Consider the following 16,819-nt stretch of genomic DNA (forward strand, 5'->3'; position numbering starts at 1 on the left):
AAAAAAAAAAAAAACAGATTTATTTACTTATTTTGTGTAAGTACACTGTAGCTGTCTTCAGACACCCCAGAAGAGGGCATCAGATCTCATTCTGTAATGAGATGTTTGTGAGCCACCGTGTGGTTGCTGGGAATTGAACTCAGGACCTCTGGAAGAGCAATCATCTCTCAAGCACTACCTCTTTTCTTAAGATTTATTTCACTTTGTGTGTGTGTGTGTGTGTATGTATGTATGTGTGTGTGTGTGTGTGTAGCACATGTGGCCATGCATGTGTGAAAATCACAGGACAACTAGAGAAAGTCAGTTCCCTGTACGTATCAAGTGGGTTCCAGGGATTAAATCCAGGTCGTCAGATTTGGTGTCAAGCACTGATCCACCTCACTGGCTCCTAAATACATATTTTTAAATAAGTGAAGTAGGTCACAAGCTTGTCTTCTGTGCTTTTCGACTTGAGTTGGGCTACAGTAATTAACTCATTGATCATCAATTGGTTCAGTTTTTTTCTCGGGTGCCCCTGTGAACTTGGCACAGCATCCCAGCACAGTGGACTTCCCCAGTGACAACCAATAAACAGAAGAACTGGTGGGTGAGGCAGAGAATTAAGTGCAAGGGCAGATTCCTCAATGTATTACTAAGGGTGAACTAAGAAATAAAGAGCTTCTCTGTTCCATCCCAGGGACTTCAGCAGTCAACATGCAAATAAAACTGGCTTTAGCCAGCTTCCACTTTCAAAGCCAGCCACACGGAGTGTTTCCTGCTAAGTTCACGCAGTAAGACCAAGTCAGGGAGGGTCCGTGACGCTCACTGCCGAGGAGATCTCAAAGCTCTGCCCAGGCTTGGCTCAGCTCACTTCACTTTCTCAGCCACTTATCAAACTGCCATCTCCCCTAGGGGACACCAGCAGGTTACTCCTGGCCCTGCTCTAGCTCAGGTGAAGCCATTCTCAAATTAAATCACAATGAGGGGCAGCGGAGCTGTAATGATCTGTGTTTATTTAGTAAATGGGTTGATTGCCCTCATTTGTGGAGATTAAGGGTTAATTTCCCAACTGCAAAGAGAACTGATTTCTCGAAGGGCAACCCCAGGTAATTAAGAGGAAAAAAAAAAAAAACCACCTCAAATGGCCACCATGTGCTCCACCCCACCCCACCCCACCCCCACCCCCACCCGACCTCTTCCCATTCTACCTTAACCTTTGGGTGGCCTCCTCTGCCAGGTACTCAAAGCCCCGGGTTCTCAGAGTTTTCTGTGCAAGGATTTGGTAAACAAAGGCTTAGGAATTCTTAGCCCCCTTTAAACTGACATCTGGCAAATTTGAGATCACGGGACAGCTTCTCTCTCTCTCTCTCTCTCTCTCTCTCTCTCTCTCTCTCTCTCTCTCCCTCCCCTCCCCCGCTGGCTTTGAAAAGCAAATGTTTTAAGGTTGTGCTCTCTCCCTTTCAGAGTTTCTAATCAAGTGGAGTCAAACCACTTTGTCTACACCTTAATTGAAGAGCCTGGCTCTAGAGTTTAAAGTGCTATTTATAATAATAGGGGGGAGGCAGGGAAGGGAGAAGGAGGAGATTAAGTGGAAATGTGAACGGGGAGAAAGCCTTGGGCAAGCGTCCCTTAAGGGACCACTCTGCGTGTTGAGCAGGGATTTCCTAATAGATCACACAAGTTGGGTGTCAGTCAACGGGCCCTAGGAAGAGACCTGCTCACCTCTGCACTGTCCGTCCATGAGAATCCTGACTATCAGGGAGTCCCTGCTTAGTCCAGAAGCTCCCAAATAGAGCCAGAGGCTGTTAGAGCCATATCATAAAGCACTCTGGGAAAAACTGAGGGATAACCAGACTGGACCTTAGCCAAGGGTGTGGAATTCATCAGGAGTGCCCCCCCCCCAAAGTCTCTTGGTCACTGAAGTATTTCTTCCTTAGAATTCTCTAGAAGGACTAAAAATGCTCTGTGCCTCCTCTAGGCTGGCACCCACTAGAGGAGACAGTTCGCTGACTTAATATATTTTTTAAGAAAGAGAAACTAAGCCCTTCTTTCTGTTTTGTCATCAACTATTTAAAACCCTGGGTTCATATCAGACCCTCTCGGAGAGCTTTTAACAGATGTTTAAAACGAGGGAAGCAGGTTTTAAAAAATTCATCCCTCTACCGCCACCCCTCTGAGAATCAACTTCCTTTAAACTCCGAAACCAGTTCCCTCGTACCACTGAATTTAGTTCGTGTATCCCAAGTCTATGTTCCATTTGGAAGAGACAGCAGTGCTTTAGCCCGTGGTTCTCAGGATCCCGAGGTCTTTTGTCCCTATCTGTACCCTGTACAGCCGCCTTTTGCAAAGCCACCCCCCTCCCCTGACACACTGAATTTCATATGATTGATGAACGGCACAATTTGATTTCAACAAAGCAAATGTCAACTTTGTGGATGACAGAGAAGAGAAATGAAATAGAATCCCAACTCGGTCACAAAGCTGGAAGGGGACTGGAGCATTAGAGTGGACTTGATACAAGTGCAATCCTGTGGGCCGGGCACACTGTGATCAAATAGGGCTAGGTTGGCTGTAAGGCACAGGGAGGCCTCAGACATCGAAAAGAAGTTAATTAGTATAGCATGGTATCAGAGACCCTGACTCCAGTCTCTCTCCTTTCCCAAGTTCTAGGTATCAACAGACAGGAAGGAGGTGATATCTATTGTGTTTATATGTATGCAATATAACAGACTATCTTGGACGCCCACGGCCCGGTGTCTACCATTGGGAAAGCAAGAAAGGAAGCTTCCTAGACTATATGTGCAGCCAAACACTGGGGCTCCTATCTGTCACTTTGGAAGAGGAGCTACTGAAGGACGGACAGCAGTCCCACAACATGTTGAAGGTGGTAGTACGCCGTAACAAATTTATTTCTCCTCCCGACCCAGGAGAAAGAGTCGGCCGAGCTTTTACAGATAATTCAGTCAATATATTGATTGTAGTCCTGCTATACTTCCCAGGTTTGGTTTGTTTTGCTTTCTTGCTTGCTCATTTTTCTGCAGGGTCTTATGTATCCCAAGCTAGCCTTGAGCTTGCAATGAGCTGGGTGTGGTCTTGAAGTTCTGATCCCACTGCCTCTATGTCCTTGAGATCTGGGATTACAGGTTCAAGCTACCACACTAGGTCCTGGGCAGTGCTAGGGAATCTAACCCGGGAGTCATGCATGCTAGGCAACAATGTGCCCACCGGCTGCATGCCCAGCCCTATTCTCAAATTCTGCATCCAGGCAGGACCGGCTGAACACAGCTCTCTGCAGGACTGAAGCTGGCTTGTCAGCTGGGAGTAAATGCTCCTCCAGGGCTCCCAGGAAAGTCAGAAGATGGCCTTGTGTTCAGCTTTTTCCAGGCCCTGGCATACAGCTGGTAGGGTTTTCCCTAGAAGCTTAGTAAAAGATAAGTGGTCAAGTGGTTTCATCGGGCCATGGTAGGATTTTGAGAGTAGGAAGAGAGCCAGGAAGCAGCCCCTGTGATTTGGGCTCTTGGTTTCTTCTTCCTCTTTAATTCTTTATTATTTTATTTTATTTTTATGTGATCAGGTGTTTTGCTTACATGAATGTCTGATACCTGTGGAAGGGGCAGGGCAGAAGAAGGTGTTTGATCCCCAGGTTCCCTGTTGTGAGCCACCATGTAGGTGCTTGACCTTGAACCCACATTCTTCTGAAAACACAGCTAATACTCTTGACTACTGAGATACCGCTCCAGATATCCTCTCTTCTTAAAATATGTGGGTTATTTTTTTTGTCCCTTCCTTACTTATCGCCTTCCTATTTTCCCCTTTGCCTTCCCGTCGTTCCTTCTACCGCTCCTGCTGCTACCATTTCTACCCGCGCAGTCGTCTGAACAGCACTTGCCTCCTCCAGATTTCTCCTGATTCTTGATTTTTGCTTTTCTGTTCACTGTGTATTTACATCAGACCTTCCTGAAAACAAAGGATGTAATTAGGTGGCCAATCTGTATCCGCAGGTACACCTGTTGGACAATGGTCTCATGACAGACAACCTCTAGGCCCTGTCACATTATCTATTCATGACTCAGTCTTTGAGGTCAGGGTTCATGTGGTCCAAGAGGGTAATGTCGGTCTGAGGAAGTGAGCTGTGGGAGTAGCAGCTGTCTCACTTCAGAATAGCAGCAGTGAACTTGAGCCTCATAGATAAGATCTCAGAAGCTAACATCACACATTCAGTCACTTGTCCATCCCTCTCTGTCCCTGGCTTCACCTCCCTCCCTCCTCTGTCTCTCTTCTCTCTCTCTCTCTCTCTCTCTCTCTCTCTCTCTCTCTCTCTCTCTCTCTCTCTCTCCCCCACCCCCTCTCCACACAGACACACACACACTGCTCATTTACAATTTTGATATTTGTAGCCTTCAGTTCAAAATGAAATTAGGCAGAGTAAGGACTCTGTGAGGCTGAAGACATTCTGTGTAGCAACAGTGACAGTGCACTGGTTTGAGATACAAGTCCCCAAGTCTTACTAACACAAAAGAATCCCCTAGTGAGCTCTGAAAAAATTTAAATCCCAAATCCTATGCCAGAAATTCTGACCCAAGATGATGTGGTGGGGTTAAGCTTCTGAAGTCCCTTCCCTTCCCTTCTTTTTGTCTCCCTTCCCTTCTCTCCCTTCACTCCCCCCACCCCCTCTATTCTTCAGATGATTCTGGTAACCAGCTAGGTGTGAGCTCTATCGTTCCAACTCCCATCTTTAGTCTTCTAGAAGTTTCTTTGGGGGCATTTACCACTGCTACTATGAGTCCACCCCCTGCTGTTCTCCTGCCAGCTCTCCACTGGTAGGGCCTGCATTCTCTTATAGGGATGACCTAAAAACTACCAAGTTTCCTGCCTGCCTTAGTGACAGGAGTGAGGTTAGCTGCCCACTAGGGCAGTTTCAGCAGCGGGAACCCCATTGTTCTTGGAAAACTAGAGTGAATTGATGGGTTCTCCTAAGTGGGCTGAAACAGCGGAAGTAACACTCATGGGCATCATTAACGTAGGCCTGAGTCTTAGGTGCCAACATTCTAAGGCTTCTCTGTATTAACAACAACAACAACAGAGATTAGCTGTGTATGCCATAGAATGCTTGTAAAAACCACTGTATAGGTGTTAGCTTTAGTCTAGGCCTGGCTTCTCTAGGGAGCATCTACCAGGAATCTCCCAGGGTTGTCAGGAAATTAGACATACTGTATTCATAGCACCTGGCACAGTACAAGCAGTGATCATTATATTTAAAATGTGACTATTTGGATGCTCAAAGCAATTGGAAGAGAAGTTCTATAAGCCCATTAGTGTCCTAGAACAGACACCAAGGGTTTCCTGTGTGCATGTTTTTTTCAACTCCAAGCTCTCTGACAACATGTTGGGTCAGCCACCATAGCAGCAGTATTTATACCTTGGAAATTGGGGAAAGTGCAGACCAAAGTTTTTCTCCTAGGCAATCATTAGAAACATCCTCTAGCATACTGCTTTAATATATATTATAATATAATATATTATGTGTTGCGCATCCAAATAGCCACACTTTATATATCACATATACAATACATATATATTACACACACACACACATTTATATATATATATATATAACTTCAGCAAAGACCCCAAGCCACAGTTACACTGCTAAATGGGCCTTTTATTTCATCTCATGCTTTGCATCCCATAACTAAACCAGAATGCTGTTGTGATGATTTTCTTGTGTTTGGGTCATAAACTCCTTACAGCTCTTAAACCATTAATCCTCTCCACACACTGGAGGGAACTAGGGAAGTTAGGTAACTGGCCTGAGGCAGGACAGGAATTCAGTAGTGAGAACCAGAACCAAGCCAGTCTGCTCTGGCCACCTCTGCACTCAGCCCACACCTCAGTGCCACACAGAGTGGCACTGAGATGCAGGTGGCAATTACCTACAGTGCTGTTACCAGACGGCCCAAGTCTCTCTCAGACTGTATTGAAAAGGCTGTGTCTTCTGAATGCAGACAAGGTCCCCATGGAGTGCCTTACTCTCTGCACCCAGAGGCTTTTCCTAGGACTGTGTTTGAGAAAAGTCCTCCCGGGTCAGGGTTCTGTTCTGACAGTAGCAGATACTGTAGCCAGTCAGCTCTGTGTCCTCACTGTTGGGCCGCAAGGCCAGCAGGCCAAGAGCTGTTTTTCTCTGTGTCCTCGGCTACACAACTCTCTGGCAGAAGAAATAACCTTCCTCGTAATCACCTTGAGAAGCACTCCAGACATCCATCCCCTAGGATCTCCACACCTTGCTCCATCCCTGTTGCCTCTTAAGTGAGGGTAACCTAAGGACTCTTGGGATTACGAAGACTGTAGCTCCCCTTGTGAGTGCCACAGTCCAGGGCATTCCAACTCTCACCTTCTCTTACACCCCCACACTCTGAGGGCTCTCTCCTGCTGAGTTTTCACCCTGAATGAAGTTTCATATTTTGAGTGTGCTAGGGGAGGGATGAATGACAGGAAACCGATGGCTTTGGCAGTGTGTAAAAAAGCCTGAGGCGGGCTCCATGTTATTCGAGTTTGGAAGTGGGACATTTGGGAGGCAGAGGTAGGTGGATCTCCGAGTTGAGTTCTAGGCCCGCCAGAACTACAAAGAGAAACTATGTCTCAAAAGACAGAGACAGAGAGAGACAGAAGGAGACAGAGAGAGAGGGCTTCAATGAAGCCATGACTAACCCTGCTTGCAATGAGCAGACAGACACAAAGCCAGGTCAAGCTAAGTGCACCCAGGTTCCTGACACTTAGAAACGATACCAAGTGTTTGTTCTTTCAAAGCTGCTAAATTGGGGACTATTTGTTATACAACCATAAATAACTCATAAAACTCTTGGTCCAACAAACGCAGTAACTGAGTCTGCTATATAAAGCATCTCTGCCCGCCCACCAAATGTGAGCACCACCACGGCAGTAGTAGTGGCCTTCCTTGTCTTCAATCTGGACATCTCTAACTTCCATAACATTTGAAAGTAACTTAAAGATAAAAATGTTTGGGTGGAGAACAAGTCAACACCCAAACTAAGATGAACACAAGTTGGTGGCAATCTGGCAATTAGATATCTCAAATCTTCATTATAATGCCAAAATGTATGGCAAAAGAGAGGTCAGAAAGACAGGTGTGTGCCCCGAGGTGCTTTTCTGGCCTTCCATGGATTCTTGCAGCCAGAGTTTCATTATAAGAACGGGATTGTGAGCCGGGCGTGGTGGCGCACGCCTTTAATCCCAGCACTCGGGAGGCAGAGGCAGGCGGATTTCTGAGTTCGAGGCCAGCCTGGTCTACAAAGTGAGTTCCAGGACAGCCAGGGCTATACAGAGAAACCCTGTCTCGAAAAACCAAAAAAAAAAAAAAAAAAAAAAAAAGAACGGGATTGTGGCACCACGTGGCCATTTTCAAATCTGCTCTGACATCAGAATGTAATTCAGCTAGATAAACCTGGGACCTAGCCAAAATAAGTAGTACTTGAAAAAAAAACTAGTGGAGCTAGTGACTACCACCACTTTCTTTGAGGCCATATATGACTATGATGTGAAGAAATAAAGGCCTTTGTTATTTTAAAGGGCAGGGACAATTGGAAGTTTTGCAGCAGACAGTTACAAAATTTTCCACCCTTGGCTTTCCAAAGAAGATACCAGCTTTGGGAGCTGGGTGTGGAAGGTGTTGTTTGGAAAGAAAATTAATCCCAGGGAGAGTGTAAACCAACATTGCCTCACTTGTCAGAGAGCCTAAAACAGACTTGGCTCCTTACATCGTGAACTTACCTCTTCTGGTCTGCTCCTTTATGACATGGCTCCTTAAAACCATAGCATCTCAAAACTAAAGATACCTTTTTTTTTTTTTCCTTTTTATCATATCATTTGACATGAGGCAGGCATAGAAAGTTTCAGCATTGTCTCACAAACAGATCTCTCTCTCTTTGGCGCAAATGTGCACAGTTTTATTTTGAATTAAAATATCACTAAGTAGCTCTCTGTAGAGCAGACTAGCCTCGAACTCATGGAGATCCAACTGCCTCTGCCTCTCAAGCACTGAGATTAAAGGCATGTGTGCACCACCATACCTGGCACAAGCAGTTCATTCTCTTTTTCTTGGAGTAATTTTGGATTGAGGTTATTTATTTAATTTTGTTTAGTGTGTGTGTGTGTGGGGGGGTGAAGGATTGAATCTAGGGCCTTATACATTAGGCAATTGCCCCATACTGAGCGACATCTCCAAGCCCAGACAGAGTGTTGCCGCTGTTGTTTTAAATCACCTTTAAACAGCCTCCTTATCCCAGCTCTAAATGCCACCTTTGCTTCTCCAGTACTTTTGCTCTTCTCTGCCTGGGACAGAGCAAAAGGACTCACCTCTGTGACATTCTCACCTGGGATGGGTTTCCTGTACCTCGTGCATAGACTGCGTTAGAACTATTTCATTTCTTCCTATACTGGCTCATCCCACCCCCTCTTGCTCCATCATTATTCCTATTGCCTAACATCAGAGCTGTCTGGGACTCTAAGGATGAGCAGCTCATCCGCTGGCTGGTTTCCGCTGTATTTGAGGCAGTGCTCTATCCTGTCCGCTTTCATATTTTTTGACACTGCTTGGTATTTCTCCCTCAATTAGCAGATATGAGTTAGATCAGTGATCTGATGTATGAGCATGAAATTTTTATCTTAAAAAGGAGGGCATCCTGAACCTCAATGGGGAGAAGAAAGGAATCTAAGCTCTACCACCCACACTTTCAATGACAAAGCAAAACAGCCCCCAGTGTCTTAAACATCTTCCCACAAATATCAACACAGCACAGCTGAAGGTAATAGGAATAATAATTTAGAAAGCAGATGAGGTCTTGAAGACTGTATAGTTTTAAAAAAGGAAAACGTTGCTTATTCATCTTTATTGCTTTGAGGCAGATACTCTAAAGGGGGCTGGGGATTGGTGTGAAGGGTAAACTGAGCTTAGAAGGAAACTGGTCAGATGGAGGGTGTCAACTGTCTGACACCACCTTGTTCCATGGGGCTGGGCTCTTCAGACGCATTAACAGGAGCACAAAAGATGAAGAACTCTAAAGTGGAAGGAAGGAGCTCAACGAACCTCTGAGGTAAAGTAAATAAAAGAATTAAAAGGAGCTCAGGGCATCGAGAAAAGGGAATCCAATTAATTAATTGTCTTAGATTTCAGAATCAAGCTTTTCCTAGATGGAGAAACTGTATACCAGAGGGAGTTACTTCTGCCGGCATTCAACATTCGACCTATTAAAAATCTCCTAAAACCCCAGCACCCAAGTGAGACAGACAGGACTCAGCCAGGAAAAAATGTTTAAAATTATAAGATTGCAGAGACAGATTCAACGATTCAACTTGCCACTTCCCTGCATGGGAATTCATAGTATTCATGATATTCCTTGGTGGCTCCTGTGAGAGGGCAGAGGCCCCTCACTAACTTCTGACCGGTCCGGGGCAATCAGACAACGCGCACGAGCGCCCAGTGCCTGGAGCGGGGTTAAGATTTGACCAAGAACAAAAGAAAGCTTGCCAATCAGAAAACGCTACCCCACAAGGAAAATAACCCCTCTTTGTGTCTCGAAAGCCCTTTAATTAGCAGATGCCCTGCTTTCTAACGCGCGTTAAAACATTTCTATGTAGATTCCAAATGGAAAGATCAAATGGTTGCTTCTGCAACGAAGATGGGGGTCCGTGAAGGCCACACACCTCAGGGAAAAAAAGGGAAAACGGGGTAACCGAAGGCGCTCTGTAAATCGTACAGAGAGTTCCGAGGCCCTCGGTCTCAGGTTACTTTCATAAGCATTCCCCTAGAGCTGCCTTGGAGTAAAAAAAACAAAAACAAAAACAAAAACAAAACAAAACAGAGCCTCTTGGGCTCCCCAGGCTCCCAGCAGTGTGTCCGGGAGGGGTGGCAGGCTCGTGTGTGCAGCGGACCCCCAGCTCTGGGCCCTCTCCTCCGAGGGTCTGCACTTCCTCCCGCCACAAGTCCGCCCCTCGGCCGACTCGGGTTTCTCCCTCCAGGAGGCCCCCCTTTTTTGTAACTGGGGGAGGGAGAGGGAATTGTGCCTTCACGTGGTCGGTTGGGGTAGGGGAAGAAAAAGCGATCCTTAGTCGCACCCCTTTCTCGACTCACACTGATGCTAACCAAAATCCTCCCGCCCTAGCCTGCCAGGCCAGGCTAACGTGACTCCGGGTCACGTCTCTCTGCCCTGGCGCTGTGCTATTCTCAGCTTCTCCCCAAAGCCTTCGGCGAATGCCCCATTTTGCTCGGAAATGTGTATTTTAGGGTACCCGGAAGAGGAACCAATCTTACAGGCAAGTTCCCTTTCTGGTGCGTTTTTTCTCCCTTGAGCAAATTCTGGGTAAAAGTTTTTCCTAACTTTTCTCTTTCAGTCCCCCGCCCCTCCCCTCAGGAATCCGCCCAGAGCGCTTTAAGCACCGCCTTCCTTGTTCCCTAGGCCACCCCTTCCGACTTCCACCCAATCGGAAGGCGTCCACAGAGAAAACAAAGCGCGCTATTGGATGTCCAGAGGGCTCGGGGCCCGCCCCCGTAGTGGTTTGTGAATGGGGGGAGGGGAGGGGGCGGGGCGGCCTGCAGCCCTGCAAGCCCGACGCTTCTTCTAGCCACCAGTGCGGCTCCCAGGCGTTACTCCGCGCTCCTTCCCTGGCGGGCGGTGCTGGACGCGGGGAATCGTGGGCTGGGACTGAGCGGGGCAGGAGAGGCCGGGTGCAGGCAGGCCGCGGGTGCAGGGGCCTCGGCGCTTCGGATTCCGCGCAACTCCGTTTCCAAAACCAGCTTGTCCAGCTCTTACCTCCCGAGCACCGATCTCAAAGCGAGAACGAGCCATTTGACTTGAAACTTGGGGCCGACCTTCCTAGGACTGAAGGAGGCTCCAGAATCAGAAGAGGCGGCGGCAGTGGCCTGCGGGGCCTCAAGGAGAGAAGGCGGAGCAGCACCACCGAGGCGACGGCCGGGGCGAGCAGGCAGGGACGCAGGGCGCTGGCCTGGCGGAGGCCCGACTCGGTTTAGGGGACGTGCGTATCGGCGTGCGCCCGGGGCTCGAGAAACTTGGGCAAACTTTGAAGGGTAACCGGAGAAGCTTGTTGCTCGTCGCCGCAGAGAAAGCCGCACCGTTACGTCTCGGCGGGGAGGGTAAGGCGACACCCCTTCCCTCGATCCCCCACTCCAGGCCCAGGAGTTTGAACCTCCGGCGGCTGCGTGAGTGCCACGCGGAGGCGGCTACGGCGCCCCCTCGGCTGGCGGCCTCGCCCCCGCTGTGCAGGCACCCTAGCACCCTCGGCTCCGCGCCGCCCACGGCCCGGCCCCGGCGCCGGGAGGACTCTCATGCGCCGGGCGCGGCGGCGCCTCCCTGCATCCAAGCCTCTCCCCAGCGCCTCGTCTTTTTCCTCCAGCTGAGAACGCCGCTGCACTCGCGGCCGGCGATGCGGGGCCCCGGCACGGCGGCGTCGCACTCGCCCCTGGGCCTGTGCGCCCTGGTGCTTGCTCTTCTGGGCGCGCTGCCCACGGACACCCGGGCTCAGCCATACCACGGCGAGAAAGGCATCTCGGTACCGGACCACGGCTTCTGCCAGCCCATCTCCATCCCGTTGTGCACGGATATCGCCTACAACCAGACCATCCTGCCCAACCTGCTGGGCCACACGAACCAAGAGGACGCGGGCCTCGAGGTGCACCAATTCTACCCTCTGGTAAAGGTGCAGTGTTCTCCCGAGCTACGCTTCTTCTTATGCTCTATGTACGCACCCGTGTGCACTGTGCTCGACCAAGCCATTCCTCCGTGCCGTTCCTTGTGCGAGCGCGCCCGACAGGGCTGCGAGGCGCTCATGAACAAGTTCGGCTTCCAGTGGCCAGAGCGGTTGCGCTGCGAGAACTTCCCAGTGCACGGCGCCGGCGAGATCTGCGTGGGACAGAACACGTCCGACGGCTCCGGGGGCGCGGGCGGCAGTCCCACCGCTTACCCTACTGCTCCCTACCTGCCAGACCCACCTTTCACTGCGATGTCCCCCTCAGATGGCAGAGGCCGCTTGTCTTTCCCCTTCTCGTGTCCGCGCCAGCTCAAGGTGCCCCCCTACCTGGGCTACCGCTTCCTAGGTGAGCGTGACTGCGGTGCCCCGTGTGAGCCGGGCCGTGCTAACGGCCTCATGTACTTTAAAGAAGAGGAGAGACGGTTCGCCCGCCTCTGGGTGGGTGTGTGGTCAGTGCTGTGCTGCGCCTCGACGCTCTTCACGGTGCTCACCTACCTAGTGGACATGCGTCGCTTCAGCTATCCAGAGCGACCTATCATCTTCCTGTCGGGTTGCTACTTCATGGTGGCAGTGGCGCACGTGGCGGGCTTCCTGCTAGAGGACCGTGCCGTGTGCGTGGAGCGCTTCTCGGACGATGGCTACCGCACGGTGGCGCAGGGCACCAAGAAGGAGGGCTGCACCATCCTCTTCATGGTGCTTTACTTCTTCGGTATGGCCAGCTCCATCTGGTGGGTCATTCTGTCCCTCACTTGGTTCCTGGCAGCTGGCATGAAGTGGGGCCACGAGGCCATCGAGGCTAACTCGCAGTACTTTCATCTGGCCGCGTGGGCTGTGCCAGCGGTCAAGACAATCACCATCTTGGCCATGGGCCAGGTGGATGGTGACCTACTCAGTGGAGTGTGCTACGTGGGCCTGTCTAGTGTGGATGCATTGCGGGGCTTCGTGCTGGCGCCCTTGTTCGTCTACCTCTTCATCGGGACGTCCTTCCTGTTGGCCGGCTTTGTGTCTCTCTTTCGCATCCGCACCATCATGAAGCACGACGGCACCAAGACGGAGAAGCTGGAGAAGCTGATGGTGCGCATCGGCGTCTTCAGCGTGCTCTACACGGTGCCGGCCACCATCGTCCTGGCCTGCTACTTTTATGAGCAGGCCTTCCGAGAGCACTGGGAACGCACCTGGCTCCTGCAGACCTGCAAGAGCTACGCTGTGCCCTGCCCTCCGGGCCACTTCTCTCCCATGAGCCCCGACTTTACAGTCTTCATGATCAAGTACCTGATGACCATGATCGTGGGCATCACTACGGGCTTCTGGATCTGGTCGGGCAAGACCCTGCAGTCATGGCGTCGCTTCTACCACAGACTCAGCCACAGCAGCAAGGGGGAAACTGCGGTATGAGCCCGGGTCCTTACCCACCCTTGCCTCTTCTACCCTTTCACAGGAGGAGAGGCACGGTAGGGAGAGAACTGCTGGGTGGGGGCTTGTTTCCGTAAGCTACCTGCCCCCTCCACTGAGCTTTAACCTGGAAGTGAGAAGTTATTTGGAGGTGAGAAGAGATTTGGGGCGAGAGATGGTTTTGAGAGGAGGCCCAAAGGCAAAGGCAGTGGCTGAAAAGACTTCTGGCTAAGACTTGCAGGACGGTGCTAACTGTGAAAGATATGGACGGGCTAGGACCTAAGGGAAAGGTTGAGACCAGCAGAGAGAGACTGGTGAGTTCTTCAGGCGCCAGAGATGAGCCAGGGCTGTGAGTCCAATCCCCTGCTGCAAGGCAAGTGGTTGTGCTCACTCTAGTGAAGGGGGGCTGGGAGGGGAGGGTGATACCGCACAGTCTGTAGCCTAGGCTTTGTGGCCAAGATGGGGGGACCCCCTGCGGTGCCCTTGTCAAGCCGTGGTCAAACCATAATCTCTTTTCACTGGGGCCAAACTGGAGCCCAGATGGGTTAATTTCCAGGGTCAGACCTTACAGTCCTCCTCCCGGGCCCCCTCCCGCCTGTTTTCCTTCCCTACTCCTTTCAAGTCTGGTAAAATAAGCATTTGGAAGGCCGGGGCCTGCCTGCTAGAGTCCTAACGTGAAGTTGGTTTTCGAGAGGAGGCCAAGAAGGCGAGTGGGAGATACAGTCTGCTACTTTTTAATTTTTTGCTACTTTTTCATTTTCTAAGGAAGGCGGAGAGAAAAAGAATGTTTTATTTGGTTTCATACCCTGAAAAAAGTCATGACTTGTTGCTTTTCAAAACAGGAACGCACTCCCCTCCCCTCCCATCCCACCCCCCTTGTCTTTGTTGTAAGAGACAAAGCGGGAAACGAAAGTGTCTCCCTGAGGAAAGGCCTAACTGTGAAGCCAGCAGCTTTTACAGGCAAAGCCACAGAAATCCGAGGTTTTCCTTTGGTTGTTAATTTGGTTGAGATAAACATTCCTTTTTAAGGAAGAGTGAAGAGCGGCTTTCATACCCATTCAGGCACACGTTCTGACTTGGATAAAGGAAACGCTAGGAGTTTTGTTATTTGTTTTAAACAGATTTAATTCAGAACACATGATCTAATAGACTCCGTTTGCTTAATGAAATCTCCTCCCATTCTACGCCCCCATAACCCAAATTTTGATTTTCTGCCCCCTTCCTTCCGTCCAATTTGGGATTTTTGCTGTCTTTGTTTTGTTGTGTTTTGTTTTTCCTCCAGACAGGGTATCTCTGTGTAGCCCTGACTATCCAGGAACTGGCTCTGCAGAGCAGGCTGGCTTTGAACTCACAGACATCCACCTGCCTCTGCCTCTCAATTGCTGGGATTAAAGTCATGGTCCACCAGGCCTGGCTCCCCTTCCTAATTTGTATCTTTCAAGACATAACGCTCACATTAGTAAAGATAAAAGACAAAAATTTTAACTTAAAGGTTTAAAAGCATTTTTGCCCCCATTTTCTTGTTCTAGAGATGTAAACATCTATCTATCAGACACATGCGCTGACCCTTTCTCTCTCTGGTTGCATGAGGCGAGGGCAAGAGGAATGATAGCGAAGGAAGAGGAGAGTTTGAGCCAGGTTTCAAGAAAGTCATTAAGGGAAGGTGAACTTCAAAGTGATTCTGGAGTTCTTTGAAATGTACTAGAAGACTTACATTTATTAATTTTAAATCGTGTACTTCTCTTTTTTTCTTGCAATAGAAGTCTGGTTCTTTGACATAATGTAAAGCTGAGCAGAGCATCATGGGAGTTGACCTTTACCCTACCTTTGACACTGACTGTCCTCCAATTTTGCAATGTTCTTCAGTTTCTCAGAGCAGTTTTTAATGCCAGCCGGGGGTGGGGGGGACTGTCGGGAGGACAGATTACTTCATATGTGTCCTGGTCAGTTGAATGGAGCTGCTTTTACAATTAAAGTGATCTTGTATTTTTTTAAACTTTCAAAGTGATCTCACCTGTCAGAATTTTTTTAAGCTGCCACTACACAGGTTTGGCATCTTTTGTGTTTTATCTCTTTAAGTGCATGTGAAATTTGTAAAATAGAGACAGTGCAGTATGTATATTTTGTAAATCTCCCATTTTTGTAAGAAAATATATATTGTATTTATACATTTTTACTTTGGATTTTTGTTTTGTTTTACCTTTAAAGATCTACAATGAAGCCCCACTTTATCACATGTACAGATCACGAATAAATTTTTTTAAAAATACAAAGTGAATGTTTATTTACTCTTCCTGAGATAGTAAACCAAAGAATAAAACTTTTACGTGGAAAGGAGGTGGAGCAAGTGTGTGGGGTGTGTCCTGTCCCATAGTGCCTTATCGAGGGTCACAAAAGCTTTTGGGTTTGCTTTGTTCTCATTCTTGTTTCCTGTTTCCACCACCACCTCCTTATTTACCTCTAAGCCAGCCGTTCTCAACCTGTGGATTGGACCCCTTTGGGGGGGGGGCTGTCACATATCAGATATTCTTCATATCAGATATTCACATTATGTCTCATGACAGTAACAAAATTACAGTTATGAGGTAGCAAGGAAAATTGTATGGTTGGGGTCAGCACAGCATGAGGAACTGCAGTAAAGGGTTGCAGCCTTAGGAAGGCTGAGAACCACTGCTCCAACTGAGCCTTTTCAGGGAAGCTTTTGAGGACCGACTAGAAGTTTAGAATCCAAGTCTGATCTGTAGTTTACTAACCTTAGGGATCTAAGCTCTTGTTTGAAAGGACTAGAAGATATTTTTGCTATTTCTACTTTTTCCATTGATTGTAACCGTCTTGGGAAATGTGTGTTGTAATGCACCTTATCTAAATTATTGATATTTAAATGCTTTGAATTCAGGTGATAGGGAAAAGTTTCCATGCTTCCAGATAAGAGCAGGGGTCACCTTTGTGCAGAACACTCGGCTGGAGGCTTCCCTGAATCTTCTAGGTAAATTGAAACAGGCTCAGCAGCTCTCCCGAGGGGCAGTGACTCAGCAGCTCAGCAGGAGTTGTCTCCACGCCTGACCCCGAGCTGGCCTCGGAAGACACTCTGCTCTTCTTTGCTGCACTCAGAGAGGCTAACTTTGGAATCCAGACGCCCTGGGTAGCCCCTCAGGGAAATGGTGAAGGCGTCTCATACTCCCGGTTCTAAGCCTCGAGAGTCTTTTCATTTGCTTCTTGTTTAGTTCAGGTGCTGATCCCCCTGCTCTTCCCCGAGCAGGCGCTGCACTGCTGTCTCTCCCATCCCACCACAGGCTGGAAGTTTCTGTAGTTCTGAAGTGTAACAGACACAGCTCTGGGTTTGTTCTGATTAACAGGCTCACACAGGGCGGGTGTCTTTTACAAATGGAAAGAATGAAAACCAATGACAGACAGCTCTCTCCAAGGAGGAGAAAGGCTAGCTAGACACTGGTGCAAAGCCGCTTTGGTTGGTTGTTTTGGTGTGTGTGTGTGTGTGTGTGTGTGTGTGTGTGTTTTATGAGTTTCCTGGGTTCTGAACAAAGATTTGGGCAGCAAGGAGAGAAAAATCAGTAACATTGAATCTCTTAAGATTTATCCAGATTTTTTTGTCATGAACTGTCAAGTTTTAGGTAAACCATGCTTTTCCTAACAGGGAATTAATACAACC

General features: G+C 48.8%; 1 protein-coding gene and 1 long non-coding RNA gene across 2 annotated transcripts in view; one reads left to right on the top strand and one right to left on the bottom strand.

Annotated features, from left to right (window-relative positions):
* The window catches only part of LOC110301439, a 21,519-nt gene that overhangs the window by 422 nt on the left and 4,278 nt on the right, over positions 1 to 16,819 (bottom strand). The window lies entirely within an intron of this gene.
* On the top strand, positions 10,629 to 15,413 carry Fzd7 (frizzled class receptor 7). Its single transcript, XM_021171905.2, has one exon. The coding sequence runs from the start codon at positions 11,437 to 11,439 to the stop codon at positions 13,153 to 13,155; it is 1,719 nt and encodes a 572-aa protein (XP_021027564.1). The 5' UTR covers positions 10,629 to 11,436; the 3' UTR covers positions 13,156 to 15,413.

Source organism: Mus caroli, chromosome 1 (assembly GCF_900094665.2).
Source record: "Mus caroli chromosome 1, CAROLI_EIJ_v1.1, whole genome shotgun sequence".
Lineage (NCBI taxonomy): Eukaryota > Metazoa > Chordata > Mammalia > Rodentia > Muridae > Mus > Mus caroli.

Coding starts and splice junctions, on each gene's coding strand:
- Fzd7 (XM_021171905.2), top strand. CDS start 11,437: ATGCGGGGCCCCGGCACGGCGGCGTCGCACTCGCCCCTGGGCCTGTGC.